The sequence below is a fragment of the Branchiostoma belcheri genome, unplaced genomic scaffold, assembly GCF_001625305.1.
Source record: "Branchiostoma belcheri isolate BF01 breed outbred unplaced genomic scaffold, Haploidv18h27 scaffold235, whole genome shotgun sequence".
In the NCBI taxonomy this organism is placed as follows: Eukaryota; Metazoa; Chordata; class Leptocardii; order Amphioxiformes; family Branchiostomatidae; genus Branchiostoma; species Branchiostoma belcheri.
In genome coordinates, this window is record NW_017803838.1 from 179887 (window position 1) to 192701 (window position 12815).

The window sequence follows — 12815 nt, forward strand, 5'->3', positions numbered from 1 at the left end:
AATGTCTTATAATGATACTTCTGCATCGAGGGATAGCAAAATGTTGCCATAAGTTTCTACAATCGTTGACCTGCAAAAACTGGTGATGACTGACTAATAAATCAGATATGACAAAAAATAATGAACTTTAGATTTGAAAATTTTTCTATTGAAAGAAAAATGAATAAATTGTATGTTCAATTTTTTTAATCTCTTTCCCCACAGAAGCTAAAAGAGGCCCTTTCTTCTGAACAGAGTAAGACTGCTGATGTCTCCCGGGCACTGGAGGAGGAAAAGTTACGCCTGGTCTTTCTGCAGAGGGAACTGGACAAGGAAAGGGAAAACACGAGCGGGGCTGTTCAGGAGAAGGACATCAAACTACAGGAGCTGATGGTCAAGCTGGACAAAGAGACCACAAGGTAAGTTTCCCATTTATGCTTATGGCTGAAATGGCAGCCAAAGTCATGTGAGGACATTGTGTTGTCTAGTCCCTGTGTGTACATGTGTACATATGTACATGTACACATCCACGCTAGTAGAGGGATAAATCTCTAACTTTGAACTTACTCTTAGCAGACAATTGAGATCTCAGCAGTTCTCTTTGGTTTAGGCATTGTTCTCCCAAATTCTATCTCAGATCTCTTGCAGTCTCTTATAAGACAGTCTTTTTTGTAACTGTTTTATTACATAGTACTTTTCCATTGTTTGAAAAGTCTCTTTTAAAATCACCTGTGAAAACATGGCTGCCATGTTGTTGTTTTTATGTCATTGTTAGGGTTAGACGCTAATCCCTATTTAATTATCTACTGTTCAAAACAATTGATGGTATCTGAGGGGGGTCCAACCTTAGGTGTCAAGAAGGAATCTACAGCAGTTCTCTTTGGAGTCTCTTCTAACGGGGGCAGATCTCTCCCAGCTCTCTTTTAGTCTTGTCCTTTGTGATGAGATCTCAATTGTCCACTAGAGTACTCAAAGAGATTTATCCCTCTGACAGTAACTGTTGTTTGTGGCCTCAAGTTCAAAACAAAGAAAAGCAGACTGAGGTTTCTGTTATTCGAATGAAAGCTCATCTGTGTGAGTAAAAATTGAGTTAAAGCTTGTTCCAACACAAAGAAAAAAACTCACCAAGGTTTCTGTATAGAACAGTCCTTTTTTGTGCCTTGTTTTGAAGCTTGTTCCGGAACTGCAGGGGCGTTTGTTTAGAAATATTCGAATGAGGATAACTCAAATAGAACCGGTTGATGGATCGTCGTGATTTTGTCATCCAGGAAATTTACCTGTTGTGGTCAGAAGACCATTGTCAGGGACATACAATGTCATGTAAATGTACATGATTAGGCCACAGCAAGTAAATGACTTCACATTAATTTTATCCTGATTTTGAAAAAAAAAAAGAAATTTTGTTGCCCTCTGACAGTGGTCAACATGCTGAAAATGGGCAAAGATGTCTGTTGCAATGCCAGAACATGGATGGCAGATAACTATGAAGAGAGGAGACAAGAAAAGGCTCTGATTTAATGTTTTGTTTAACTTTGAGTTTGATGCAGTGATATGTGATACATGATGCTGGTTGTGTATAATTATGTGATGTTCTCAAAAACCATTTTGACGATTATTGAGTCAAAATTTGAGAATGTAGGAGCCTTTTTTTATCAGCCTGCCTTGTTGTATTTTTTCTCCGCCCGCTCCCATTAGATTTGGAGTCTGTGGAGGATGTCATCCATAAAATTTACATGCTGTGGCCGTACATGTAGCTCTAACTAGTACAATGTTTATATTACTCATCATCATCAGTCAACTGCAACTGTAAATTTCTTCTAGTTCCTTTTGCTGTTTGGCACTGAGATGTACATGATAATTATAATTGAAATGACTGAGTGTGTGTTTCTGTGTGTTTGTTCAGAGCGGACACCATGACTGCTGCGCTGGAGAGACAACAGAATGTGGCCAAACAGCTGCAGTGGTCTCTGGACGAGCTCAAACAGACCAGGGCTGACTTAGAGAGAAGAAAAGAGGTGAAGTGTGTTATGTACATGAATCACACAGTCACATACATTTGTACATGTACTATAATTTCACACCTATACCCAGCATATGATTGATTGTAGATTGTGGTTTTTCTAATACCTTCAAGCAACTAATAAAAAAAATATTTGAGTAAATGAATAAGAAAATGCTACAAAAACCTTTTTAACATTAGGCAACTTTAATGTGCTTTTTTTAAAGATCATCAACTGGTATAATTTACTAGTATACAAATGAGGACCTTATTTGCATAATGAATGAGAAACCTGAATGATACTTTACCTTGAAAGGTTAACATCATTTAGTAAAGTTATGAGGTCGTGGATCTTCTTTTGATTTTGTTTTACATTCTTTTCATTTTGATGAAAGTTTTATGAAGAACTTTTTCTGTATAACATTGTAGAAGACTCTTTATTGACTCAACAGAAAGCACAGGGACTTTTGTATACTATGGTCTTCTACAATATATATGCGGCAAGCTACGCACAGAATACTTATCAGTGGCAACAATAACGGTTCAACTAGTGTCTAACATGTATTATCATATAGCCAGGAGGCGTCCACCAATCAGAACGCTCCATTTCCCATTGGTTATCAGGCTGTAACCTAAAAGTGGTCGGTTATTAGAATAACTGACCACTTTTTGGACCATACCATTATACAGGGGATAGGACACTAATAGTAGTGTTACGACTTGTAGTATCTACATTTTTTTTGTAACTATAGAAACATATTATAACATGATATTATAACATGTACAAGGCGACATTTAGCTACATGTGTTGTAATACTGGTTATTGACTGTTGTACCAGTATGTGACTGATGACCTGTGACTGATGACAGTACTAGTATCTTGTGTGTACATGAAACAGGCTTCTGTCAGTGAGCTGCAGTCCCTCCTGGATGCTGAGAAAGAACATTCCCTGGACCTGAAGAAAACCCTGGATCGAGAACGGCAGGTAGCGGCCAGCCTGAGACAGTCCATCACTAAAGAAAGGGCCAAGATGTCAGAGGAGTTGGAGAGGGAGAGAAGTCTTCGCAACCAGTTGAAAAATACTGTGGAAAAAATGGAGGTATTTTTGTTTAGTTTGTTTGTTTTACGTCAGTAGTAGTACATTAACAAGATATACAGAAAATTTATACAGTCAAACTTGCCCATGCAACCTTTTCATAAAGCCTGCCATCTGGCCATATCGACTGCTCACTCCTGATTTTTCCCCCATCGACCCAAGCAATGTAAGGGACTTGTCAAAGCCGCCCGCTTGTCCAACCCACTGTGACTGCCATTATTTGGGACCACACATGGCCATATCTGTGCCTGTGATGACCACATCATTTTGAAGTGTCTGCCAGAACATGTTTTTAAACTTAAGATATAACTACCGAGAAATCTTGACGAAATTGGCCAATTTTCTACACTACCAAAAATGCTTTTTCTTGTTTTTCTTGCTTTTCTTTCTTCTTTCTTGTACAAAGAAAATGTATCCTATAGCAAGAAAATTATTCTTTGAACAAGAAATTTAAGAATCCCCGTAGTAAGAAAATGTTTCTTGATTTTCTTGCTGTAGCAAGAAAACGATTCTGTCCACAAGAAAATATTTCGTGAACTAAGAGCTAACTGTTCTTAAAGCAAGAAAACCATTCTGTACACAAGGAAAGATTTCTTGTAGCAGAAAAAAAAGACCGTAAATTTTCTTAAAATTCTTAAAATTCTTAAGATTCTTGTTGGTGAGCATGATCATAGTAGAAATATTTTCTATCCTTGAGAAAAAAGGAGAATAAAATTCTTTGTGTAAGAATCAACATACCAAATCTTTCAAGAATGTTTCTTGAATTTTCTTGAAAATCCCCCTGGCAAGAAAATATTTCTCAACATAAGAAAATAAGAAAAGAAAAAAAAAATTTGGTACTGTATTAATTTTGACATTTTTTAGTCTTTGTGCAAGGTAAAATGGCAATGATTGGGTCACTTTGGATCAGTCTATTGTAAAACAGATGGAAAATGGAAAATTTGCAGTGGTTTTGTTGCCATGCTTTGTTGTATGATAAGAAGACCACTTGTCTAAAAAGGGCAAGAAGGCCACTGTTCCCTGGCCCCTTGGTGGGTGTCTTAGACAAGTTTGACCATACCCTGATACAAGCACTTGAGACATTGAAAACTGTACAATGTATAAGGAGAGGTTGGTGGGGTCAAATATCAAACTTGATAGTATCATACTCACTCACTCACTGTCCAGTTTATCATCTGTTGTTCCCCGTCTTCCGAGGGTTAGACGTGCTTGCACAGTACTACTGGGGCTTGATGGCAGCACGCCACTTGTCTCTGTCCTGTGGGTTGATGTTCAGGTGGTGGAGGTCCTCCTTTATGTTGTCAACCATTTCCTCCTAGGGCGACCACGAGGGTTTGGACCCTCCACATCCAGTGTGAGGCCATTTGTCCCAGTCCATTCTCTGGAGGTGGCTGTACCATCTTAGTCTGTTGTATCTATTAGTAAATGATAATGATTACCTTTTCTTTTCAGAAACAAAGCCAAGAAGCTACAACTTCCCTACAACAGGAGAAACACCACAGTGCCCAGCTGAAGGCAGACCGTGACAGTCTACAGGCCAGGTTAACTGTGCTGACTGACAGGGAAGCTGCCAGTGACAGGCAAAAACACAAAGACAAGCAGTCCCTGGTGAGTACTTGTGCACACACACCCTATACAACATGTACAAGTCATGTGTTGGCACATCATGTAAGGCCACAGCAAGTAAATTTTATGGATGACATCCTCCGCAGACTCCAAGTCTAATGCGAGCGGGCGAAAAAAACAAGACGGGCTGAAGAAAACAAGGTTCCTACGTTTTAAAAGTTTGACTCAATTATTGTACATTTGTCAAATGGTTTTTATTTAGTGGGAACATCACATATACACAGCCAGCACCACATATCACTGCATCAAAGTAAGAAACTAAACTGTTACATTAAATCAGAGACTTGTCTTGTCTCCTCTCTTCATAGTTATCTTCTGGCATGGTAACAGACATCTATGCCCATTTTCTGCATGTTGACCACTGTCAGAAGGCAACAAAATTTCTTGGTTTTTTTCCAAACTCAGGCGAAAATCAATGCGTGCGCTGATGTCATTCATGAAAAGTACTTGCTGTGGCCTAATCATGTAAAGCTGACATGAATCCCAACAACTACCACATGCAGTATTCTGTAAAATTGCACTTCTAACATATTTAGGCCTTGTGTAGACTGAGTTAAAGTTGATATCCAACACCAAAAGTTCTCTCACCTAGAGCTTTCGACCAGTCACTGGTCTTCCTAGTAAGTAGACTGACCCAGTGAGGCTTGTCACGTGGCTTCTTTGAAGGGTGACGTCAACACTGGGTCATCAACACTGGGTCACAGGTATCTGGTAGATTATGTCGGTCCCCGTCGCGGTTAAGCTCTACTAGGTGAGAAAACTTTTGGTGTTGGATATAAAGTTTTAACTCTAAACAATTCATGTAACTACCTGTCCAACACAGATAAACTTTCATGATAGTATAATTTAGGCCTTGATAATGGTAAGGTCACTCAGTCTGTCAAAAATGCTGTTTTTGTATGAATGATGGTCAAGAATAATGCAAGAAAATACTAAAATTGGTATATTCTAGGTTTGGTTTACATGTCTTGTGCATCAAGGTGATTTTAACCTTGACTGTTGGTTGGGTTTGATCACTCCCAATGTTCATTCAGTGTTAGTAACTGCTGTTATTTTCAAATTGTTAACTTACCAAATGCCAGAGAGGTAAAAAAGAGACTGTTTTTTAGATACCTAATTAAATACTAAATTACCAGAATAATGGGAACAAGAAAGCCTATATTGTAATATTATTATGCAACCACATAATATACTAATATATAATGTATAATATATATAACATGATTCTGGGCTCCCACAGTTGGAGTGACTGAGGAGAGCTGCCTCTCAACACAACTCAATCAATGTACGGATCTGGAAATGCAAACTTTGGGATGATCTGAAGTGCCAAGAGTCTTGAGGAACTTGAATCTCGTGAGAGGCACTACTGAATATTAAATGTAATATATCTTCTCCACAGCTCCAGAAAGAAAAAGAGATACAGCAGCAGCAGAGGAAGATTGCTGAACTCCAACAACAACAGAAGTCCCAGGTGAATAAGCTGAGTGGTGAGGACAATACAACTGGAGCAGATCAGGTGGGCAGACATGCACCTGTACATCTCAACACTGTGTACTTAGCCATCTCATACTTACTAGGACGGAGTGAGTGAGTGAGTGAGTGAGTGAGTGAGTGAGTGAGTGAGTGAGTGAGTGAGTGAGTGAGTGAGTGACTGACTTTTTGTCTGTCTGTCTGTCTGTCTGTCTGTCTGTCTGTCTGTCTGTCTGTCTGTGAAATAGAGTTTATGGCCCTATTAGTTTTATCCTGGAAGGTTCACTAGAAAGTAAGAGACACTGCTCTCAAATGTCAGTCCCTTCCAATTACAGTAGGACAGATCCACCTCCTATAAATCTTTTCAAACTTGTTCTAGTCGCTACCACAGAATAAAGTCCGTCTTGGCACCGTGGCCACTTTTTGGTGATCCCTTTAGTTATTTCTTGTCACTGAAAGACCTACCCAGATGTACTGTGAGTGAATGCATTCATAACTTTTGAAGAGCAGCACTATGTGTGTACATGTAAGTGATAATGGACCTATACCATTATTACGTCACAGTTTGTTTACCTGTTCTAAAGAACATTCTAGAACGGTCAGTTAAAGAAGAAAGATCATTTCAAAGTTTTCAATTGAAAGTAGTCTGATTTTGCTGCGTCTAGTTGTGTTGACACAGCATTACATGCCGCATGGGTGATTTAGTTGTGACATTAGACGAAAGTAGTACAACTGTATTAAAAGCCTTATATTAGGCTAACGCTACACAAACACACACCGCGCTGCGCATCCCTGTACAATATAAACGTCGATTGACCGGCATTCATTGCGGTAAACAAACTGTGACGTAATAATGGTATAGGTCCATTATGATGTGTAGTGTTGCACCCACTACCCAAATTATCATCTGTTGACTCAGTTGTTCCTGCATGTCTCTTGTGAGTTAGACATCCTTGTACATACAATGTAAATGTTGTGACTATACTTCTGAGAAAGGTAACCTGCTGTACTGTTTTATTTGGCAGGAAACCAGAGGTGTCTCACAGCAGCATGGCCATTCCTACTCCCCTGAGGCCCTGACCAGACACAGACACCAGCTAGAGTCTCTGTGTCAGTCCCTCCAGCTCCAACTGCTCAGGCTGAAGGAGACATTACCAACTCAGGCCTGGAGGTACTTCATTACCACATCATACACCTTTTTATGTCATACCTGGGCCGCGGTTACGTTTGATACGGGTGTTTCGGACCGGGCGGTACTTTACGGTACGGCCCGGGCTTCTTTACGCATACGGCCCGGGCTTCCAAATGTGTGCCACTTTTGAACATTCGAAAATACAAAATTCAGATGTTGGAATTGTTGCATTTTGGGGGTTTAGGGACACCAAATTTTTGCTCATTTCGCATGGAAAGGTGTGTTTTCTTGGGTGGGTATGACATATTAAATAAAATACAACACGGGGTATTCCGCATCACCCTCGGTCCCAGCCCTCCCGCGAGTCGGATCTCCCTCCGGCCTTCGGCCATTGGGCGATCCGACCCGCGGTCGGGATGGTACCTCGAGCAATACGGATTACGCCGTGTTGTATTCTATATGTACTCTGATTTGTGACTCAATAGATATTCTGAAGAAACAAAATGTTACTGTAGAATGGATTCTTGCTATGCAGCACTGGTACAGGTAACAGGGTGGGGTTGTGTGGTGTTAATGACAAGTTTTTTGCTCAGAACCCAGAAGTTGTTGGTTTGAATCCTGCCATGTCACTGATCTTGTGCCCTTGGAAAAGGCGCTTTGCACAACTTTCCTCACATCACTTAGGTGTAAAATTGGTGCCTGACTTTGGTTGGGGAGGTAAAAGGCAGTCGGAAGGAGAGGGGATGGGCTCTGCCTTCCAATATCGTGCCCTAGACACAGTGGATAACAAACCACTGCCCCTACATACAGCCTATCTCTATAACATGAGTACATATAGAGAGTGAAGAGACTCTTTTTACACAACCAAGGCTTTTATTCAGCTGACATTTCGGTGACCGTCTGTCACCTTCCTCATGGCAATTCTGACTGGAATAAATTTTAAAAGACTTGGTTTTGTAAAAAGAGTTTCTTTACTCAGTGTCTTACCAACTTGTTGAAACTATTAACAGATGAGTACCTATTATATAATTATTGAGTTTCACTNCTGACCAGACACAGACACCAGCTAGAGTCTCTGTGTCAGTCCCTCCAGCTCCAACTGCTCAGGCTGAAGGAGACATTACCAACTCAGGCCTGGAGGTACTTCATTACCACATCATACACCTTTTTATGTCATACCTGGGCCGCGGTTACGTTCGATACGGGTGTTTCGGACCGGGCTGTACTTTACGGTACGGCCCGGGCTTCTTTACGCATACGGCCCGGGCTTCCAAATGTGTGCCACTTTTGAACATTCGAAAATACAAAATTCAGATGTTGGAATTGTTGCATTTTGGGGGTTTAGGGACACCAAATTTTTGCTCATTTCGCATGGAAAGGTGTGTTTTCTTGGGTGGGTATGACATATTAAATAAAATACAACACGGGGTATTCCGCATCACCCTCGGTCCCAGCCCTCCCGCGAGTCGGATCTCCCTCCGGCCTTCGGCCATTGGGCGATCCGACCCGCGGTCAGGATGGTACCTCGAGCAATACGGATTACACCGTGTTGTATTCTATATGTACTCTGATTTGTGAATCAATAGATATTCTGAAGAAACAAAATGTTACTGTAGAATGGATTCTTGCTATGCAGCACTGGTACAGGTAACAGGGTGGGGTTGTGTGGTGTTAATGACAAGTTTTTTGCTCAGAACCCAGAAGTTGTTGGTTTGAATCCTGCCATGTCACTGATCTTGTGCCCTTGGGAAAGGCGCTTTGCACAACTTTCCTCACATCACTTAGGTGTAAAATTGGTGCCTGACTTTGGTTGGGGAGGTAAAAGGCAGTGGAAGGAGAGGGATGGGCTCTGCCTTCCAATATCGTGCCCTAGACACAGTGGATAACAAACCACTGCCCCTACATACAGCCTATCTCTATAACATGAGTACATATAGAGAGTGAAGAGACTCTTTTTACACAACCAAGGCTTTTATTCAGCTGACATTTCGGTGACCGTCTGTCACCTTCCTCATGGCAATTCTGACTGGAATAAATTTTAAAAGACTTGGTTTTGTAAAAAGAGTTTCTTTACTCAGTGTCTTACCAACTTGTTGAAACTATTAACAGATGAGTACCTATTATATAATTATTGAGTTTCACTAATCTGAACAACAACAGTTGGGTTAGGCAAAAAATTTTATTCAATTATATTAAATTTGTGTTGCATGGTTTGGTTTTCTAAACTTTTGTCCTAAAAAGTACATGCTTTTTCCTTGCAGTGCTGCTGCTGATGCAGAATTGAGTAAGATTAAAGAGATCCAACAAGCAGTTAAGAACCTGTCTACTGAGCTGCAACATATGAACGGTGCAAATTTGGTAAGTACAGTCCGTGGAAGATGTTGTCTCCTTAGTCATACAGTTACTACAGTGTACTATGATGTTGTGTGTGCAAGTGGTACTCTCCAAGCAGAGGTTTGGGTTTTGGGTTATTTTTGGGTGTTTTTAGACTTTTTATATTTCAGTCCATACCATGGTATGGATGAAATATATTGTGTTCTCTCATGTTTCTCCTTCTTCTTCTCCTCCTGCCAAACAGTCAAAGGGATTTAACTCCGCCATCATTCACCCAAATGACTTGAAATTTGGCATGGAGGTAGAGTGGGCAAATACCCCCAGGCGTTTTTTTCATTTTTTTGATACATGCCTTTGAAAAATTTTAAAGAAGGTTTTTTGGGGCATTTTTCGCCAAAAAATGGATTTTTGGATCCTGAGCCCTGGTTTTACAACCAAATGATCTGAAATTCGGTATAAGGGTACCTTGAACATGTGTGTACAGAATAGCAGTCACATATTTGGCATACACCATGACTCATTTGGGAGACTTGAATGGCTATTTTCAGCAAAAAAAGGGCCAAAAGTGCTATACCTGTTCCATGTTCTATCTATAGTAAAGAATGACCCGTTCCATCTGCGGTTGGCCATGGAACACGTGTTCCATTGCGGGTTACCTGAGGTCACATTGCACGTAAGTCGTACGTAATGACCCACACATTCAATTTTATGTGCCTAAGACCTTCAAAATGTATCAAATCTCATCTTGTTAGTATTTGCATACCTGTAATAAGATTAGTAAAGCTTTCGAGATTCAATGTGCTTGTTCTTGCATCTTTGTTCTCAATTACATAGCTACTATGTAATTCATTTATTTGAGAATCTTTGCCAGTTAGTTTTACACTGGGGTAAGTTTGGAATAGTCCACTTTTGTGTGGGAGGGAGATGGACTGAAATATGCTGTATTTGCTCCCAAGCAAATGTCGGCCTCTAGTTTATCAGGGTTTCTTTTTATGGTATTTCAAGCTTTTCTGCTCCAGCATTGGAATGCGGGGCATGAACGTTTTTTTATTTATTTTGAAAATCAACAGTTTGCATTATGCAATTAAAAATCCTAACCAATAAAGTAGGGAATAGCTATCCAACTGTTGTTTTAGTTGTATGTTACTTCATATTATAGTTATATCAATGTAAATCATTGTTTTCCCTTGTGTTTCTCATTCTTTCCCTGCCATGACGTCGTAAAATGTGGTGAACCCATCGCTGTATTTGCTCCAAAGCAAATATTGGCCTTTCTAGTTTGCATTGGAATTTTCTTTCACCCAACCCAACCTCTGCCGGCACTCACCCCGGGGCGGGGCAAACCTATTCAGGAAACGTGACAGTGCTCCTCCCTGGGAACCATCAAATTATCATTAGGGATATCCATTTTATTATCACACATCCAGCCAGTCAGAAAGGCATTTATTCAGCCACACGCCTCCTGCTGACTGTGCCTATTCATGTGTCTGGTTCACATCTACTTGCAGAACGACTGTAATGTGTTGAAGTGATTACAGACACACAATTATAGGTTTATAGCACATTGAAGCTTTCAAATGCCGGCAAAGGTAATTTTCACTTATTATTGATATTCACTAACAAGGATTAACTTTCATGTGGAATTTAATGTAAACTTTATATTAAAAACTTACATCAACACATAATTTGTCTTCTGCAGTCTGCCTCAGAACTGACTGCTGGACCATCTGTGAATGAGAAAATACTTCAACAGAACACAGAGCTGACCAGTTTTGTCGCAAGACTCAGTCAGGAAAAAGCCGAGCTGAGAAATGCCCTGGCTGATCTGGAGGAACAAGTCTGGATGTACAGACAGAAGGACATCACAGCTGAGCAGGTGAAAATTTATTAACAATTAATAACTTCTGAAAGGCAAAAGTGACTGCAACTGTACTGCCCATGCATGAGAGGAAATTCAAGCATTAGGCATTATCACATATTCTATCCTGATGTTGTTATTGTCATAGACAGCAGCTAAGTGTGAAAATAAGTAGAGACAGCTTACTATACATGCACATGTATGTTTAACACATGGTGGCCTACTTACTGGTTTGGGAACTTGTGTCTCTTGCGATTGACACCAACAAATTTTCTATACAAACTTCCTTATATCTGGACTAAGTCTTTTAATGGCACAAAGACGGTATCAATGTATGCATGTCCTAGACTTTCCTTAGAGCCTATTTACACATGCGTTTTGTGCGACAGATTTTTAAGTGTATAAACAACCTCTGCCACCAACGCGCCGTGCCACGTGTCATTTTTCTGTCGCACATCCAGGAGGTGCCAAAGGAAAAATGCTGTGCGGTGGTGGCAGAGGTTGCTTATATGCTAAAAAAATCTGTCGCACAAAACATGCAGTGTGGCGCGCATGCGTGTTATTCCACGCCTGACACATATAAATGACACACATGTAAATTGGGCCTTATATTCCCCCAGACATCTGTACCACAGAAGGCCATGCCGGCTGCAGGCCCTGGCTGGCAGCAGGAGAAGGCAGAGTTACTGTTGTCCCTGCAGCAGGCTCAGCAGGAAGTGGCTCGCCTCAGGTCTGAAGGCAGACAGCTGGTACAGGACATACAGGCTGAACCTCACCAGGCAGACCCTGCAGCCGATCATGTCAAGGTGGGACTCAGCATACAATGTATTTAAGCATGAGAGTACATGTACATCATGGTGTCTGGTGGCATAGTGGTAGAGCATTCGACTATGAAGCGGGGAGACTCGGGTTCGATCCGAGTCGTACCCGGGACATGTCTGAACATGCGGCCCGACGTTGTGCCCTTGGGAAAGGCACTTAACACGACTTTCCACACTCCACCCAGGTGTGAATGGGTACCTAACTTCGGTTGGGGAAAGTCAAATTGAGGTCACCTTGTGGCGCCGAATGGCAGCCGCACAGACCCTTGTGACAGTTCCACAAAAAATTGTGGAGCAAGTATGCATTATCTTGTGTATTATTTGATTGTTGTGATTTGTGTTGATTATTATGTGATACCCTGCATCAATTCAGCCGTATAAAGGCTGCTACTGCATGGGTACTGTTTGGACGATAAAAAACATTTATTATTACATCTGAGTTAGATTACATTATGTATAATTAAAAATTATATTGAAAACTGTTCTCCAACTGAAAAGG

At 40.7% G+C, this 12815-nt stretch overlaps 1 protein-coding gene across 1 annotated transcript in view; it reads left to right on the top strand.

Annotated features, from left to right (window-relative positions):
* Positions 1-202: 202 nt before the first annotated feature.
* Positions 203-12815, top strand: part of LOC109470836 (A-kinase anchor protein 9-like) — a 21758-nt gene continuing 9145 nt past the window's right edge. Inside the window, exons 1-10 of the mRNA XM_019769924.1 lie at positions 203-398; positions 1883-1994; positions 2878-3078; positions 4528-4683; positions 6101-6217; positions 7197-7247; positions 8349-8443; positions 9565-9661; positions 11337-11513; positions 12116-12301. Coding sequence (XP_019625483.1) covers positions 370-398; positions 1883-1994; positions 2878-3078; positions 4528-4683; positions 6101-6217; positions 7197-7247; positions 8349-8443; positions 9565-9661; positions 11337-11513; positions 12116-12301 — 1221 coding nt within the window. The 5' untranslated portion in view covers positions 203-369. The remainder of the gene's footprint in view (positions 399-1882; positions 1995-2877; positions 3079-4527; positions 4684-6100; positions 6218-7196; positions 7248-8348; positions 8444-9564; positions 9662-11336; positions 11514-12115; positions 12302-12815) is intronic.